The 19,668-nt window shown below is 41.6% G+C and overlaps 1 protein-coding gene across 1 annotated transcript in view; it reads right to left on the bottom strand.

Annotated features, from left to right (window-relative positions):
* Positions 1-2,947: 2,947 nt before the first annotated feature.
* Positions 2,948-19,668, bottom strand: part of LOC115619041 (carbohydrate sulfotransferase 8-like) — a 121,462-nt gene continuing 104,741 nt past the window's right edge. Inside the window, exons 2-3 of the mRNA XM_030511058.1 lie at positions 6,259-6,296; positions 2,948-4,093 (exon numbers count right to left, since the gene is read on the bottom strand). Of these exons, the coding sequence (XP_030366918.1) occupies positions 2,948-4,093; positions 6,259-6,296 (1,184 nt within the window). The remainder of the gene's footprint in view (positions 4,094-6,258; positions 6,297-19,668) is intronic.

Below are 19,668 nucleotides of genomic sequence, written 5' to 3'. Positions count from 1 at the left end.
GGTTCCCTGTGGGGCTCGAGCGTGGATGATTTTCGCGGAGACGTTGGTGGGGGAGGCGTGGACGGAGGGAGAGGTGGAAAAAGCGATGGCTGGCTCTTGGAGTGAGATGGGTTGGGTGGGATGGGCAGCGGCTCTCCCCTGGGTGGCTTTTCTACGCAGAGGTCGGGAGGCAGCAGTACGGACCAGGCTTCATCCACTTCCATCCCCTTGTTTTTCCGGGGATCCACCTCGTCCTCTGTCAGAGGTGCCGACGGGGCAGCGGGGGAAGGGACAGGGAGCCGATCGAAAACTTTGATCTTAGGCAATGGGGGCTGTAAAGCTATAAAAGCTCCGGCGGCAGCAGCTGATAGCACTGCCCTCATCGCTTGAAGGGTCGTTAGAATCAGCTTCCAAGTTGTTGTTAGTCCCTTAGCTTCTTTGTTGCTGTCGCTTACGGCATCCCATAACCATTCCCCAACCTTTTCCCAAGTTTCGACCTTAAAAGCAGCCTGTGGATCTGGGGGGAACCCGTTCTCTCGGCACCATATTAGTAATTTTCGGAGCACAAGTTCATCGTGTTTAATTCCTCTCTTAGAGAGTATATGTAGGAGCAGTTTCACAATCGCACTTTCTTCCTTTGTTACACTCTGCCCCATCTCTTATTACCGGCTGCTCACCTCTAAGGGTGTCCCGTTGCAACGTACATTCTTTTTCTTCACGGACTGTCCTCCGATCCGTCCTGACTCCAGTCCCGCTGGCTCGGCTCTCCAGCCGGTCCTCTCCTTCGGGGTTGCTCCCGGTACTATCGTATGACGATCACATCGGGGTCACCAACTGAGGAGAGACGACAATGGACCCTACACGATCCAATGTGAATCAAGCAGAAGCCACTTTATTGTTCCCACGATCCCTTTATATACAGAGTTTTCTATCTCTACATGTGGTCACGTGCCCTTTGATTGGTAAAAGCCCTCTTGCACGAGGCAATCACGCGGCTCGGTAAGTGTCCTTATTGGATCACCTAATTCCTGGTGTTCTTCCCATGTATCCGACTGCAGATGTTTTCTTCCTCTTATCTTCTTCTTGGTATGCAGCTACGTGTTTAGAAGAAGCTCTCTGATGGCTGGTTCACATCCTCATATCTTCTTCTTGGTATGTGGCTGCATGCTTAGAAGAGGCCCTCATATGGCTGGCTCATCACATGTCCACTGTCCTCCAAATACGACCCCACACCTAGTGGTGGTCTTGACTATGCAGCCACACCCCCCAATAAATCCCACCATTGTCAGTATTAATGTTCTCCTCTATCTGCACTAGGAAGCGTTGAGTGATGTTATCTGCCATGGTTACCTGTTGGCAGACCAGCCCAGGTGAATAGCCCCTGCCTGTTACTGCTGGCCTGAGCTGGCCCAGCAGAATGCAAAGGCTGTTCCCTAGTCACGTGAGCAGATCAACAAGTATCTGTGGGTGTGGAAAGCTGGGGTAGGTGCAGCAGCAAGGCAGCAATGGGAAGCTTGGGCAGACCAGGAATGATAACTGGTTTCATGGAACAATATAAAAGTTCCACATTACCTTTCTAATGCAAACAGTTTTTCTCTGAACAAAAAAATGAAAGTCTGATGTCAAACATGATGCATGAAGTATTTGTCAGTAAAGCTTTCAATACAAGGAATTTTGAAACAGTTTTTCCCAATGTGAAACTGCTTGGAACAAGTGTTTCTTCTTAGGTGTTTGTACATTTGTACAGCACCAGTTGTGGTGGAATTCTTGGTTGTGAAATACAAACTCTGGAAATCACTGGGGAGTTCAAGTTCAGCTTTGTGGTAGAGTTTGAGTCTTGTTCCAGTATGGCTAATTTAAATGTCATCATTTCAAGTGGTTAAATGACATGTAAACAAGGGTACTGTGTCCAGAATTAGTGTGAAGGTTTACAAAACCAGTGGAAGGTCAAGTATTTGATTCTCACAAGAGAATTCTGCTAGATACGAAAGAAAATATTCTCATAAGTATAGAAAATTAACTGAACTAAACCATCTGGATTATTTTTTGCATGTTAAGTGAGATCTAATTGTTGCTGCAATAAACACATGCAAATTGTTTGCAGCAATGAAAAGAACTACCCTGTTGGGCAGGAAGTTGCATTTATTCTTGCTTGTTATTATGAAGGAAAGATTTGATATTCCTGGTGACTGTGAAGATTAAACCAGAGATTTATGTTAATGCAAAGGATTAAAAGAATCTTAATAACATTTATAAAAATGCAAATGTTTGCCTGCATTTTATCTTTTTGTAGATGAATGTGCCATAAGGGAAATACTGAAGGGGGAGAACGTGTCCTCACTCTGAATTTCAGCATCTGGTTTAATACTGCACTCACATAGTCATGAAGTATTAGTTGTTTTCACCAGTGTGGTTTGGAACAGTGTAAGCATGATAGACTTTTTCTCCCTATCTAACTTCAAATATCAGGAAATAGCAATTTACCACCAGCTCCAAATACCTAGTGCCTGTTTAGTGTATGGATTTGTGTGTTGCAGATTTCAATGAACTGTGAATACTACCCAGTGTATTTTTTTTTTTCTTGCTACTTTGTCACTTTCAGACTGATTTCCTAAAAAGAGCTTGAAATACTGGCTCCACTGTAGAATCGTCAGCTATGTTTCCCCAGTTTCAAACTGTCCTCCCAGCACAAATACAGGCCACACCAGCATGGAAAATTGTGTGCTTTATTTGGAACCCCTGACATATTATACATATATGTACATACATTTCATATGGACAAGTCATAGAAAAAATATGATTTGAAAAAGGAGGCAATTAAGGTGAAGGTGTAAACATCACTAGCCATTGGGTTTTTCCTACTCTTCAACTGATCGTTTACTAACGGACAAGTATATAGAAACAGAAACCACCTGGATTTGTTATGCAATTCAACTGATATAACTGTGGAAATGTCCCAGCTCTCAAATCAATATAAATCTTCAAAAGGTTTTGAGTAGTTAAACATCAAATAATCCATATAGTAAAAGTCGTAGCTTTGTTGTCGTTGAGAAGGCGAAAGCTGTGCAAAATACTGTTGTGTAATTTTAGTAGTAGTTCTTTCTTCATTGGAGTGCCTATCTTTAAACTTGGGGAAAGTTAAGTTTTGTGGAGCACCAATTAAGTGCAAGAAGTAGTTTGCATCTTCTTCCATACTTTCAAACTTCCCAACAAAGTCATAGTCTATTAAACATGGGCTGCAAAGCCTGTTGACGTGGTCCCAGTGGATATCCATACCCACTGGCCTATGTACATCCAGGAGATACTGAATGAACTCTTTAAATTTGACTCCAGTGCCTGTCCTTAATGCTTCTTTGGTGGCATTGACACGGTATCTGGAAATGATGGCTTTTCCAAAAACTGGATGGTAGTAGTTGTTTGGGTGTTCAAACTTGTCCCGAAATGCAGATACCAGCTTTTCAAAAGGCTCACGAATAAAAAGCATCTTTGTGTAAGTGTTGAGCCGATGAAAAATTCCTTTGTGATCAAACCCATCCAGTCTTTTTAAATAGTTTCCGTAGTGCACTGTGTTGTGCTGTATATCTTTTGTGGAAGAAGCCAGCCCGTTGAGAACCATGAGCACTCGTTTCCAGTTAGAGCAGCCGGCTTTTGGAACTTCACAGTATAAAACTCTATATTTATCTTCTACAAATATTCTAGAAACATGATAAGGAGTGATTATTCTTCTATTATTACTCTTGTACTTAGAACAAGTTTCTCTCATAATCTGCTTTCTTTCTCTTTGGATCTGATAGAGACTTTTCCATTTGTTGTTTCTATCCTCAGATTTAAGCGTGGGCAGGTTGAGAATGGAGCTGTTCATGGAAATAAGAATTGGGCTCTTTTTAATTATAAATCTCCTCCTTCGTTTATTGAGCCTGATGGAATTACTTTCTTCATCGTTCTTTTGATCTTTCATAGCAAACATTATGCTGCTTTGCCTTCCGTCTGTGCTTTGAAGCTTAGTGGGCACGTTTTCAGATAGGTGTAATGAATCGCTCTGCTTTACTGTTGCTACGCTGTCTGCAGTATTTTTTCTTAATCTTCTATTCTGGTTATTGCTGGAAATGCAGTCCTGATGGGAAAAATAGATGAAAGATGTTAGTAAATGAGAAGGTGTTTGTCACTGTTAACAGCTTGTGCTGTTAACAGTATGTGGATCTTTCATACACTGAGCTCAGCAGTTGTACAGCAAAAGGCATTGCTGCAAGTCCGTGGTGCTGAGCCTACACTATGGTATGGACTGTTGTAATCTTTTTCTGTGCTTACAGGAAAGTCAAAGGCCGAGATGAACCTGAGCTGGCAAATTCCAGTTCAGATCTGGATGGGAAGTTGTGCACAGAGCAAAGCCTGACAGGGAAGGGAGGTTTATAATGTTTGTAAAGTGAAGATGCAGAGGGAGCAAGAGTGGGAAAAGGGAAGCAGAAAGGACTGAAGTGAAAACATGGAGGCTTTGCAGAGAAGTGGGTTTGGTGAGAGCAGCATGAGTAAGGACCCCAAAGGGAGGCTTGAGTGAGATGAGCCTTGGACCAAAGCGATGATTGAGACTTGATGAGAAGCAGTAAGGGGCAGGAATGTATCTCTGGATGGGATTAGGCAACTGAAAACAGAGTAAGCAACACGGTTCTATGGATAAGGGTTTTTTGGGACCCGCTGCTTTTCATTAGGTGGATCTCACTGGTTAATACTACTTCTGGCATACAGCCCAGATGTGCTGCATTACTTCCTGCTTCTCAAAGCATCCGAATTAAATCCCTGTCTACATGTCTGTGCCTCTAAGACTAAAATTAGGTCCTGGACACTGTTTAACTACATGTCATCTCTGTTTTGAGAGCTTACCTGGGAGCCGAGTGGCATATGAACCACCAGGGAGTATTTCAACAGAGGAAGCAGATGTAGTTGCAGAATGTTTATTGCTTACCCAAAATACTTAATGTTTATATAGAGGTTTTATAAATTGTAAATTTTTGATTTTCAGTCTTTATTTGCTCCCTGATAGTATTTAAAACTGGCTTCAAAAATAAGATAATGGATGAATTTTAAGGTGTACAGTATGGGGATTAATAGGGTCATGTTCTTTCAAGGTGGCAGATTAAATCTGAATTGTGGTTTTATAAGTCTCTCTTGGCTGAAAAAAGCGATGCTATGGATAACTTAAAAAACTTGTGCTGTCATGGAGGTTATATCCTGCCTCATCCTTCTTTAATGGTGAGAGGTTTAAAAAAAGTCTCAGAAAAGAGACTCGGTATTCATTATAAAAAGCACTAGTGACAAAAGAAGAAAAAAATCAGATCGTATTATTTTCTTGTTGACTTTCTTAAATTGATGACTATTATACAAAAGTCTAACAGAACAGGTAAGTACTAAACACAATTTTTAGACTACTATGCAAGTTGTTGCAGAACACAGGCTTCTAAAACGTCTTGTAGTGGAGGCGGTGTGTGATGTGTGGACTGGGAAACCAGGTGATAATTTTTCATGGAAGACGCTATGTATTCAATTGTTGGGAGTGTTTGTTGTATGCTGTCTTCAGAGGTTGTTTCTAGTAGTCAAAGGTGTATTGAAGTTTTCGTCTATGTAGAATACCAGATGTATTTCTAAGTATTACTCTTTACATTTACTCTTTTACATTGATGATGAACCTACAGTTTTTGAGGAACTCAAATGCCATGATTTGAATATCTTCTGCAGTGTAACTCTTCATCAAGAAGGTCAAGCTGGAGCTGTAAAGATGGAGTGATGTCAATCACATCACTGATTTAACCAGGCAATGGCATTTGGGTAACAGCTGGCAGCTGCACGATTGTTCCTTTGCAGATTTTGCACTTGTCCTTAACTATGAACTAGTGGCAGCCCGCCACAGCCATTCCCTGCTGCTGTCAGTGTCCCAATAGCCACTAGATGGAGGAATTTCACCAGTATTTTTCTTTCGCCTATTTTAAAGTGCCTCTCAAGACATTTATTTGATCAGTGCGATTTTGTAGAGGATATTAATATATGCAAAGTTTACAGTATCTTTTAGCAATATTCAGTCTAGGAAAAGTCTTATAAAACTAAAGTTTCATAGCTTATCAAATTCATATTTTAAAAGGAAAATTTGCACTTCATGGCAAAGCTTCAATGCATCTTTCCTTTTAAATACTTCATCTCCAGTCTGGTGGCCTTATCTCAGCCATCTCTGTCCGTACTCCATACTCAGAATATGGGTACAATTTTCCTTACGTACTTCTGAAGACTTACTTTTTTTGGTTGCTGGAATCCCATGTTATATTTTATCCCTAAACAAAGAAAGAAATTAAAGTCAGTATTTAGTAAAAATAAAACCATTAGTTTCATTTTTGCTGGACTGATAAGTGTGTCTTCTCAGTAACTAAAAGGAAAACAGGAACAAGTTCTCTCAATGCAAAGATAAATAAACCAATGATGAATCATAATTAATGTATTTCATAGTAACAATACTCCATGGAAGGCCTATTTATTTACAGATGTCATAACAATTATTAAATGGAGTGAATGATTCTACCTCTCTTTTACATATAGGGAAACTGAGATGGAGAAAAGCGATTGCTTAATCTCAGCTAAAAGGCCAGTAGCAGAATGAGAAGCAGCCGAAATCCACAATCCCAGGTTAGAGCTCTAAAAAACAATGCTGTTCTTTGTGCACTTACCAAAGTTTGTGTGGTTTCGCCCCCTGCAGCTTTGGATAGTATGGGACTTAATCTTAGTAATAGCTTGAATTAAGTACTATCCTTTGCTGTAAAACCACAGCAACATACAGTGGAGTTATGTATAAGTGAGGTAATGTTTGTGGAGTTTTGGAGAGACAAAACAATACAGAATTGTGTTTTGCCAAATCTTCTGGTTTCTAGCCATGTCTACCTGAAAATGTAATAATAAAGATGTGAAAATCCTAGAAGGCAGCTTTAGCAGATGTGTAGGATCTCTTTACTTAGCAGAGGTTAGGAACAGTATAAGTTAATAGATGAATGTATAATGGAAAAGAGTTCTTAATTATGAAATTAGTTTGAGGCTTTTCAACTTATAAAACTGCTGTCATCACTGTCACTCTTGCTTGAGAACTTCAGTTGCTTGAAGACTTCAGTTTAATAAGTCTACATGATGAATCCACAGCCTTTTTGACAAGGACAATTGCAGGTAAAGGTATTTTAGATCATTGTAACTGAAAGCATGACTGGGCTAGCTCAGTCCTTTCAGATTAATTTTCATGGAACCATGAAAGGTCTCAAAACACAGTGCATAGTACATGCAAGTCCAACTTACATGATTAATCATAGGTTTTTTTCCTTTTTTTTTTTTTTTTTAAATCTGATCTACAAACTCGTGTTTATAAGTAAAATTGCTATGGTTATTTCTATGCTGTTATGGCTCATCTAGCAGTGGTTAATGACAACTAATTACATTTTTGTAGTAGTGTTTCATAAAGGTAACTTATTTGAGAGATTTATACTTTACACTGATATGCTGTGCTTTAAAAATGAAATACAAATGCTAGTAGAAGATGAGTAACTGTTTAAAGAAATGTTTCTTCATTTACTGGCTTTATCGTGTAATCAGACAATAATTCATGTTTAATGTAAATGTTTGCTGAAGCACTTGCCAATCTCTTCAATGTTTTCTGAATTTGACTTCTAAAGTTGGCTTCTTTTAGCTGTCTTTCTCATGATACAGTCTGTCACTTCAGATTTAAACTACAAGGAAAAAAATGTCTTAAGTGCAGTGAACTCAGGGAAGTTATACAGATCTACTATACTAATACAAATCTAAATTTAATGTTATGCTACATCTTTACTATCCATGTTACTGTCCTGGGTTCAGCTATAGCAGTCATTTTTCTCCTGCTTAGTAGCTGGTGCAGTGCTGTGTTTTTTAACTTTCAGCCTGGGAACAACGCTGATAACACCGATGGTTTTAGTTGTTGCTAAGTAATGTTTATTCCAACCAAGGACTTTCTCAGTCTCATGCTTTGCCAGGGAGGAGGGGAAGCCGGGAGGAAGCAGAGACAGGACACCTGACCCAAACTAGCCAAAGGGGTATTCCATACCACAGCACGTCATGCCCAGTATATAAACCGGGGGGAGTTACCCGGAAGGCCCAGATCACTGCTCGGGTCGGGCTGGGTATCGGTCGGGGGGTGGTGAGCAATTGTATCCTCTCCCCTTGTTATTTCACTAATCGTTATTATCATTGGTGGTAGCAGTAGTGGTTCTGTGTTATACCTTAGTTGCGGGACTGCTCTTATCTCAACCCGTGGGAGTTACATTCTTCCCATTCTCCTCCCCATCCCTCCGGGAGCGGGGGGAGGAAGAAGGGGGGGGGGGGAAGTGAGCGAGCGGCTGTGTGGTTCTGAGTTACCGGCTGGGCTCAAACCACAACAGTTACTTACCAGCTTTCAGATGGTGTTGCCTAAATGGTCGTATATTTTTTTTTGCCATAAATAACACACTGGTGTCTGCTGCACCCAGGTGAATTAGTGATCATTAAATGTCTGGTGCCAGACACAATGATGACCAACATCTCACTAGTGCTCAGAGAGAGAGTAGCTGGGAGACAGAATTATTCCATGAATGTAGCCTCAGTAAATTTGCGGGTGACACCAAGTTGTCTGGGAGCGTTGATCAGCTGAAGGATAGGAAGGCTCTGCAGAGGGATCTGGACAGGCTGGATCAATGGGCTGTGGCCAATGGTATGAGGTTCAACAAGGCAAAGTGCAGAGTCAAGTCCTGCATTTGGGCCACAACAACCCCATGCAATGCTCCAGGCTTGGGGAAGAGTGGCTGGAAAGCTGCTCGGTGGAAAAGGACCTGGGGGTGCTGATTGACGGCCAGCTGAACATGAGCCAGCTTGTGCCCAGGCAGCCAAGAAGGCTGATGGCATCCTGGCCTGTATCAGAAATAGCATAGCCATCAGGGCCAGGGCAGTGATCATCCCCAGTACTTGGCACTGGTGAGGCTGCACCTCAAATCCTGTGTTCAGTTCTGGGCCCCTCACTACAAAAAAGAAAGACAGGTGCTGGAGCGGGTCCAGTGAAGGGCAACAAAGCTGGTGAAGGGTCTGTGTCCTGGGTTCAGCTGTAACAGTTATTTTTCTCCTTCTTAGTAGCTGGTGCAGTGCTGTGGTTTTGACTTTAGTCTGAGAGCAATGCTGATAACACACAGATGTTTTTAGTTGTTGCTAAGTAATGCTTACTCTGATAAAGGACTTTTCAGTCTCATACTCTGCCAGTGAGGAGGGGCACAAGAAGCCAGGAGGAAGCAGAGACAGGACACCTGACCCAAACCAGCCAAAGGGGTATTCCATCCCACAGCATGTCATGCCCTGTATATAAACTGGGGGGAGTTACCCGGAAGGCCCAGATCGTTGCTCGGGTCAGGCTGGGTATCGGTTGGCAGGTAGTGAGCAATTGTACTATGCATCACTTGTGTTTATTGTTTCTTTTTTCCCCCTTTCCCCTTTTAGTTTTATATTCCTTCCCCTTGTTATTCCCCTTATCATTATTACTATTGGTGGTAGTAGTAGTGGTTTTGTATTATACCTTAGTTACTGGACTGTTCTTATCTCAACCCGTGGGATTTACATTCTTTTGATTCTCCTCCCCATCCCTCCGGGAGCTAGGGGGGAAGAAGTGGGGGAGTGAGCGAGCGGCTGCGTGGCTCTGAGTTACTGGCTGGGCTTAAACCATGACAGTTCTTTTTGGCGCCCAATGCTGGGGCACGAAGGGTTGAGATAACGACAGATCTGACCAGAGTGTGTCTAATCGTATTTGTGATAAGCATTCAATGTTTCGGATTAATAGTTACTTGTCACAATGTTGATTTATTTGCTCTCAGAGTTGTTGCATTTGGTCTTGGAGTTTCAGCATGTTGTACCTTACTTACAGCCAGTATTTGCTGTTTTAGTGTTTATCAGCTTTGGGGCCTGGGCTAAGGTTATTGTTTCACTGTACTTCATGGTAATGACTTGTAATACAATAGAATCATTGAGCATGAAATTTGCCTCGCATGCATTCTCAGCATGGTCATCACCTCTATACTTTGGGAGGCATATAATGGGAAATTTTAGCAATTGCACATCTTTTTTTCCCTCCTCTGGGGGTCAACCTATGAAGGGGACATTCCCTCACACCTTCCTCTCCGCCACCAGGATACTTACAGCAGCATTTGAGAATTCTAAAGGTTTTGGATGGTGTCCTGGATTCGGTTTAAACCACGAGAGATGGCCTTTGGATGCACTTGAAACCTGTCTTCTGCTTTTGCTAGGAATCAGGATGTTGCAACAAATACAGCATGTGTTTTGCCTACAGCCACATCACCCCGAGAACTCCCGATCTCATCTGATCTCAGAAGCTAAGCAGGGTTGGGCTCAGTTAGCACTTAGATGGAAGACTGCCTGGGAATCCCAGGTGCAGAACCTGGTGGTGAAGGTACACCATGTAGATGCTCATGTACCCAAGAGTCAGGCCACTGAGGAACACCAGAACAACCAGCAAGTGGATAAAGCTGCTAAGATTGAAGTGGCTCAGATGGACTTAGATTGGCAACATAAGGGTGAAGTATTTTTGGCCTGGTGGGCCCATGACACCTCAGGCCATCAAGGCAGAGATGCAACATATAGATGGGCTCATGATCGAGGGGTGGACTTAACAATGGACACTATTGCCCAGGTTATTCATGAATGTGAAACATGCTGCAATCAAGCAAGCCAAGTGGTTAAAGCCTCTCCTCTGGTATGGAAGACGATGGCTGAAGTACAAGTATGAGGAGGCCTGGCAGACTGACTATATCACACTCCCACTGACCCGCCAAGGCAAGCGCCATGTGCTTACCATGGTGGAAGCAACCACTGGATGGCTGTAAACATACGCTGTGCCCCACGCCACTGCCTGGAACACTATCCTGGGCCTTGAGAAACAAGTCTTGTGGCGATGCAGCACCCCAGAGGGAATTGAGTCAGACAATAGGACTCATTTCCGGAACAACCTTATAGACACTTGGGCCAAAGAGCGTGGCATTGAGTGGGTATATCACATCCCCTGCCATGCACCAGTGTCCTGGGTTCAGCTATAGCAGTCATTTTTCTCCTTCTTATTAGCTGGTGCAGTGCTGTGTTTTTTAACTTTCAGCCTGGGAACAACGCTGACAGCACCGATGTTTTCAGTTGTTGCTAAGTAATGTTTATTCCAACCAAGGACTTTCTCAGTCTCATGCTTTGCCAGGGAGGAGGGGAAGCCGGGAGGAAACGGAGACAGGACACCTGACCCAAACTAGCCAAAGGGATATTCCATACCACACCACGTCATGCCCAGTATATAAACTGGGGGGAGTTACCCGGAAGGCCCAGATCACTGCTTGGGTCGGGCTGGGTATCGGTCGGGGGGTGGTGAGCAATTGTATCCTCTCCCCTTGTTATTTCACTAATCATTATTATCATTGGTGGTAGCAGTAGTGGTTTTGTATTATACCTTAGTTGCGGGACTGCTCTTATCTCAACCCGTGGGAGTTACATTCTTCCGATTCTCCTCCCCATCCCTCCGGGAGCGGGGGGAGGAAGAAGGGGGGGAGTGAGCGAGCAGCTGCGTGGTTCTGAGTTACCGGCTGGGCTCAAACCACGACAACCAGCCTCTGGGAAAATCGAATGTTACAAGGGGCTGTTAAAAACTACACTGAGAGCAATGGGTGGTGGGACTTTCAAACATTGGGATACACATTTAGCAAAAGCCACCTGGTTGGTCAACAGTAGGGGATCTGCCAACAGGGCTGGCCCAGCCCAATCAGAACTTTTACGTACCACAGAGGGGGATAAAGTTCCTGTGGTGCACATAAAGAATTTGTTGGGGAAGACAGTCTGGGTTATTCCTGCTTCAGGTAAAGGCAAACCCACTCGTGGGATTGCTTCTGCTCAGGGATCTGGATGTACTTGGTGGGTAATGCGGGAAGATGGGGAAGTCCAATGTGTCCCTCAAGGGGATTTAATTTTGGGGGAAAACAGCCAATGAACTCGCTTGTATGCTGTTGCCTGCTATGTAACACTTTTATAGCCCATCAGCTAGATGCCCATCTCTGCCACTCTGGGCTTTGAAAAGTAGGTATGTGCTGTCGTGATCATCAGCGGACAATAAAGTAAAGGGAAAAGCTGGCAGCAGCAGCTGGAGTCTCCCAGAACTGTCCTCAGGTCTCCATCGACTGACTCTGACTTCCCTCCGATCATCAGCCCAACAAAGAATGAACTTTGATGAAACCAGACGAGTTCAGCGGTGTTGTCAGCAGGCAACAATCCAACACTACATACTCTTTCTCCTGCCCTGAAAGATTTTTACAACAGATGGAGCCTGACATCATGGACTGATTGAATTTAGCCAACTTTATAGGGATGGTCCATGGACTAAGGAATGATATCTGTCTCTTTGTCTGTTTGTGTATGTGTGTTTGTATATATATGAGGTAAAAAGTGATGGTATATTGAAAAATGTGGGATCTGAGCATGACGTGAATGGTATGGAATAAGGGGTGGATACAAAAAAAGCCTACAGCACCCAGGATTCCCAGGCGGTCTCCCATCCAAGTACTAAGCAAGCCCGATAACAGAATATGTCAACTCTTATGTAATGTAATAAATTTGTAGTTAACGCTACTATTAAACTATCATGAAGCAGCATAAAACTGTTAAAATAAGAAAAGAATTAAGAATATCTGTTTGATAGGAAAACTTTTGTTTAGGATAACAGGAGATATATTTCATATGGAGTTTCATATGGAAAATATTCTTTGTGACTAGTCTGCTGTAGTGAGGATCTGTAATGATAAGATCCTATGTCCTGAGCAAGCTGAACCCAGTGGTTGGGTTGCTCGCTTGTTTGCCGTGCAGTGTAGATCAGGTAGAGCTTAAGACATGGCATGATAGTGCCCTTTGTAATGCCTTTGCTGAACTGTAGTAGGTCGGCACAGTGACCTTTTTGGTAACTGCACAGCCCCAGGAAGTTCTGAAATGAGTGGGAAAGTCATTTAAGAAAAAACCTGCAATATCACAGAACAGTGCAGAGAACAGGCTCTGTCTTCTGAAGAGATATGTGTCTCCAGGCACATTTAGAAGATCTAAGACCAGGCTCAGACCCTAAATTTTCATGATACTACCAGCTGGATCTTGTTTCCAGTTATTGGTTTATTGGGAATAATCTTTCTTAACAAGCTCTCATAGGTGCCACAAAACTTTATTAATATTAAGCAAAGAGCTTGGAGATTTTCCACCACAATGTGGAATGTATCAGTAAGGATAATGCTTTAATAGCATGGTTTTGTTTGTCACAAAAATAATTAATTCTGTCCTGTCTCTTTGAACAACTGCAATGATTTTTGTGCTCTTTGTTAATATATTTAGACTAGATGCTAAAGTGAAAGCTTAAACATGCTGTCATCTTCAGGCACACTCAGGCAATAAGAGTGCAGCTTGTGTTATTGTTTTAAAATTCAAGCCTAGCGAAGTCATAAATTAAGAAGCTCATTAAATTTCCAATTGCATTAATAATAGAATCATAGAAAGGAAAGGACCTTAAGATCATCTAGGTCTAACCCCCCTGCCATGGGCAGGGACACCGCACACTAAACCGTGTTGCCCAAGATTCCATCCAACCTGGCCTTGAACACTGCCAGGGATGGATCATTTACCACTTCTTTGGGCAACCTGTTCCAGTGCCTCACCACCCTCACAGTAAAGAACTTCTTCCTTATATCTACCCTGAACTTCCCCTGTTTAAGTTTGAACCCATTACCTCATGTCCTATGACTACAGTCCCTGATGAAGAGTCCCTCTCCAGCATCCGTGTAGGCCCCCTTCAGATACTGGAAGGCTGCTATGAAGTCTCCATGCAACCTTCTCCAGGCTGAATAGCCCCAACTTTCTCAGCCTGTCTCCATACGGGAGGTGCTCCAGCCCCCTGATCATCTTCATGGCCCTCCTCTGGACTTGCTCCAACAGCTCCATGTCCTTTTTATGTTGAGGACACCAGAACTGTACACAGTACTCCAAGTGGGGTCTCACGAGAGCAGAGTGGCAGGATCACCTCCTTTGACCTGCTGGTCACGCTTCTTTTGATGCAGCCCAGTATATTAATATTTCCGATTAATAGGAAAATTCAACTTCTTCTTTGGTAAGGCCTAATAAAACATTGGAAACGCATCTTTTTTTTTCTCCTCTATCTTTGTTAATCCTTGTTGCCCAGATACCCTTCTCTACCCTTAATATAGGAAAAATAAAGTAATAGTAACATAAATTGGAGAAAACAATGTCTCTTACATGGAGTTTAACATTGGTCTTCCTTGTCACATTGTAAAGAATCTTTTAACACATGCTCCCGACTGACAGCCTGCCCCATGAATATCTGCAGGCAGCTCAGCAGAAAGGTGCCAGCATCTTTGCACCCTGTTCTTGGCACTGCTTCGTTTATAGCAACATATTAAATAAAGACTGATAACACTATTTTTATTTGGCAATGCATGATACATTTTGATGCTATAGGTTGAGAAAATATTAAAAATATCTAATTTTTTCACTGCATTTAATGGAGCATGAAAATGTCAAACTGCTCAGTGAGCTAAGTCTGTACTGGTAGAAATATCTTCATATTCATTAAAATCATAACAACTAGAATTACAGTTGTGCTGAATTTCCTTACTTCACGAAGCTTTTATTGGTAGCAGCTAATGGTTCAAGCCCAAATTATTTGAAAAGTAATGTAGTTACACCTAGTTATGCTGCAGCTGATTTTATTCACTGCATGTTAGTATGCTCATGTTATAACAATACAAGTACTACAGAGGCTCTTCATTCATCTTGATAGGTGTTGTTGGTGTTTAATTTATTCAGTGGTTATCCCAGTTATTGCCAAGTTGTAGTGAAACAGAGAGAGAAATCATCATGAGGGGGCATGAAATGCTTTGCACATAGTACTAATTCACTCTAGATAAGTATATACACAGAAAGATAAATTTTTGGCTAGATAATTTGGAGACTTCATTGCAAATGTGGTTTTTTTTCCAAACAGCTTCCTGTTGCGTGCTAACATTCAAAAGATAATTTTTGAGTGAAAAAGCTATCTTCTGTATCTAGTCCTACCTACCAAAAATGTATCAGCTGTTTGCTCAATTAACTGCTCAGACTTGACAAACAAACACCATAGGGCAAAAATAGGTCTGCATTTCTTCGGGCAATTCTGGGGCAACTGTTCCTGAACTGCATTCCCCAGGTGAACAGGTCCAACCCACCACTTAGTGAATCCAGTAAACTCCTATGGACTTCAAAGTTTGGAATCAGGGACCCATTCGAATTGCTCAGTTACATCTTGCAGCAGGACATTTAGTAAATGATCTTTTGCCTCACAAAGGTATTTGATAGTTGATACTGATTTGATATTGATATTTGATTCTTCCCTGTGAGGGTGGTGAGGCCCTGGCACAGGTTGCCCGGAGAAGATGTGGTTGCCCCATCCCTGGCAGTGTTCAAGGCCAGGTTGGATGGGAGCAACCTGGTCTAGTGGAAGGTGTCCCTGCCCATGGCAGGGGGGTTGGAACTAAATGATCCTTAAGGTCCCTTCCAACCCAACCCATTCTATGAGTCTATATTTGCAGTAATTGCTCTTCCTCTTACGAGACACTTGGATATCTGACTGCAAGGTCAATTACATTTCTCATTTTCCTTCTGTGAAACCCAGTACATTTTTGTTGCAAGCGGGGGGGGGGGGGGGGGGAGGAAATTGACACCAGAGGTAAGTGCAGTCTGTCTTAAGGCATGGGGACATAGAAGCAGTGCTGCAAATGAAGGGTGTCTGTAGGAACTATAGATAAGGTATTTGTTAACTATAAGAGCTAAAGGTTGTCCCATCCTCAAGATGGAGAAGCATGTCCAAATATTTAAAATTGTTATAATTTTTTATATAATTTATAATTGTTATAAAGATATTTACAGTAAGGAAATACTGCTGGATGAAACTTCAGTATGTTATTCCCCTCTTTCTGGAAGTTTACAAGCAGTTTCTCCATAAGGGGGTATTTTGTTAAGCAGACAGTATCAGCAGTGAAAGTACTTGCTTTTGGTTTGTTGTGAACCAGTATAGCTCAGTCTTAGGCCAGTTGTTCTTCCTTTTGGCAGCTACAATCCTGTTTGCAGTTCCAGGTTTGCAATTATCACTTATGTAATTTATATTTGGAGTTGTATAATAAAGAGCTGAGAGAAAATGAAGGCTGCCTGGCTCATGCTCAAAGGAATAGGATTTCATATAGAAATGCAGAATTTCATGTAGAAATGTGATCTCCATTGAAGATGTGCTTAAGCTTGTTTTCCCTAATCCATGTCATAATGAAAACTGGTTTCTTTGGTTTGGTTTAAGCATTTATCTTTAAAGTATATAGCTGTAACTGAACACTTCGGTGAAACTACCTGTGGTTCTGTGCAATAGTTTCTTAAAGATGGTTTGTTAAAGCAACAGGTTCTGGCTTTTCAAATTTCTTTTTATTGTCATTCAGAATAATAAGTCCTAATGTACTTTTCCATTTATTTCTTTGGACAACACTTCTAAAATAAAGCGTATTAAATAATTCCATTAACTTTGGCCTAGACTTGCACGAAGAATCTCCTTAATTGGGCAAGTGTAGCACAGATGTGAGGTCTATGATTACTGTATCTATGACAATCTACTGGCAATGTGTAATTTTTAATGTGACAGCTGTATTCCAGCAATCAAGGGTTACAGCTTCTGGCGGCGTGAAGTTTCATTATGCCATTTCTGCTCTGCAGTAAAATAATCATTTCAAAGCAAGCTGCTTCCTTCTCATCCCTAACCTGAGATCAGAAGTCTTCCTGTTTATTGTTGTGTGGGACTTTTCATCTAATCATTATCAGCAGCAGCTGGGTTCATGTTTAAAAGTTAGTCTTCTAGACTGACCTAAAGGGTATTACCCTTTTTTTTAAAAAAAAAGGCTGTGTGTATATATATATATATATAAAAAAAATAAAAAGTATGAAGACAGGCTGAGAAAGTTGGGGCTGTTCAGCCTGGAGAAGAGAAGGCTGCGTGGAGACCTCATAGCAGCCTTCCAATATCTGAAGGGGGCCTACAAGGATGCCGGAGAGGGAATCTTCATCAGGGACTGTAGCAATAGGACAAGAGGTAACAGGTTCAAACTTAAACAGGGGAAGTTTGAGGTAGATATAAGGAAGAAGTTCTTTGCTGTGAGGGTGGTGAGGCACTGGAACAAGTTGCCCAAAGTGGTAAATGCTCCATCCCTGGCAGTGTTCAAGGCCAGGTTGGACAGAGCCTTGGGTGACATGGTCTAGTGTGAGGAGTCCCTGCCCATGGCAGGGGGGTTAGAACTAGATGACCTTAAGGTCCTTTCCAACCCTAACCATTCTATGATTCTAATCTATGAACTATTAAAATGAATTCTTTCTATAATGATTTCATCTCGAGAATTTAAAAATAAAAGCCATGCAGTATCTTATCATGAGAAGATACCACAGCAGAAGCCTGAATCAATTTGATTTCACTCGAGATACTTTTAAGAGGAATATTTTTGTTGCTTTTTATCCTGAAATAGGGAATTGTCTTTAAAGTCCAAGTGGCAAACAATGCATAAGTGAACTGTTAAGAGGTATTATGTTACCACAGCAAAATATTTACAGAGGTCAAAGATATCTATCTGCCTTCCCATTTCTGAAATTGCTCTGGGCATCTGAGCAACTGGTGAAGGAGGGTGTGTTCGTTTTTGGTTTTGTTTTTGTTTTTTTAAGTGTCAAAGAATCAAGCTAAATTAAATGGAAAAGTAACACAAAAAAGCTTGAAACAATACTGAATTATAACTCCATGACCAAAAATAGAACCAGCTTTTCTGGGATCTCATAACTACAGTGGTGATAGCAATTGCAGTGGAAATTAGAAAAGCATCTTTTCAAGAGAATAATTTTTCATCATGTCGTGGTTTAAGCCCAGCCGGTAACTCAGAACCATGCAGCCACTTGCTCACTCCCCCCCTTCTTCCCCCACCTGCTCCTGGAGGGATGGGGAGGAGAATCAAAAGAATGTAAATCCCACGGGTTGAGATAAGAACAGTCCAGTAACTAAGGTATCACAGAAAACCACTACTACCACCACCAATAATAATGATAAGGGAAATAACAAGGGGAGAGAATACAAAACTAACAGGAGAAAAGGAAAAGAAAACAATAAACCCAAGTGATGCATAATACAATTGCTCACCACCTGCCGACCGATACCCAGCCTGACCCCAGCAGCGTTCTGGGCCTTCTGGGTAACTCCCCCCAGTTTATATACTGGGCATGACGTGCTGTGGTATGGAATACCCCTTTGGCTAGTTTAGGTCAGGTGTCCTGTCTCTGCTTCCTCCTGGCTTCTTGTGACCCTCCACACTGGCAAAGCATGAGACTGAAAAGTCCTTTATCGAAGTAAGCATTACTTAGCAACAACTAAAAACATTGGTGTGTTATCAGCGTTGTTCTCAGACTAAAGTCGACAACACAGCACTGCACCAGCTACTAAGAAGGAGAAAAATAACTGTTACAGCTGAACCCAGGACATTATAATAAATCAGTGCTGAATTTTAATTTGTAATTCAATTTCCTTAATGCATTCACCTTGTGAAACTGAGAAATAAATACCATTGGATGGATGTATTGTTTCTGCCTCTCTACTTTAAAGGTCACATCCTAATTCAAGCAACTATAAAAATTATAATTTTTCAGTAATTTTAGGATAGATTAGATTTCTCTGTAGCCTTAAGAAAAGTATACTAGCATGCTTTTGTCAGCAGAATATTTTGATACATTGCTGCTATGTGACAAACCCAATACAGAATCCTTATTAATAATTCTGTTAATGTTTCATCTAATGTGAGGGAAATGGCAAATAAATTGTGGCTTTAACCCACTGCTGACCTTCCAATTACTATTTTTCTCCCTATCTGCTTGAAATACATCACTTTTTTAATATGACTGAAATGTTCTAAAAATCAAGGGTTAGGATTCCAACAGCATGAAGTCCTCATTACGTGATTTCTGCACTACAGCAAAATAACGATTGTGAAGCAAGCTGTTCTCCATGTAACACTTACAGAATATCTCATAAGACTACCCATTTACCAGCTTCTGGTTATGTATTCAATTACTTCATGCCTTGGGTTTGTGGATGTTGGAATCGTGTCATGCGTCTGTCTTGAGCTGCACCATAAAAAGCATTCAAAGTGAATAAATTACAGATGATGTTCCCCAGAAGCACTCTAAGATTTTTGCTTTCTCCCAAGCCACTCAAGGCTGTGTCTTCTAAAAGTTTAACCATAAAAAGTTTATAAACCATAAAAAAGCCCACAAGAATGTCATGACCTTCTTTCACTTTCTGATACTGTACAAAAATCTACATTTTCCACAATTAACAGGGAGAAGACTATTACACTTGAGAGAGAGCATTTAAATGGTATGTCATAGTCCCAAATATATATTAAACAGAACTGAAGAGGTAAATAAACAGTATTTCAGATGGCTATGCATATCTCATAAAGAGAGATTTTATTTTTCCAGACAATAGGTCTCTGTATCAGATTAATACAGTTTGCCTCCTTCAGTATGCAGTAT

This window comes from Strigops habroptila, chromosome W (assembly GCF_004027225.2).
Source record: "Strigops habroptila isolate Jane chromosome W, bStrHab1.2.pri, whole genome shotgun sequence".
In the NCBI taxonomy this organism is placed as follows: Eukaryota; Metazoa; Chordata; class Aves; order Psittaciformes; family Psittacidae; genus Strigops; species Strigops habroptila.
The sequence above is the reverse complement of the archived record's forward strand: the minus strand, read 5'-3'. Positions and strand labels throughout refer to the sequence as shown.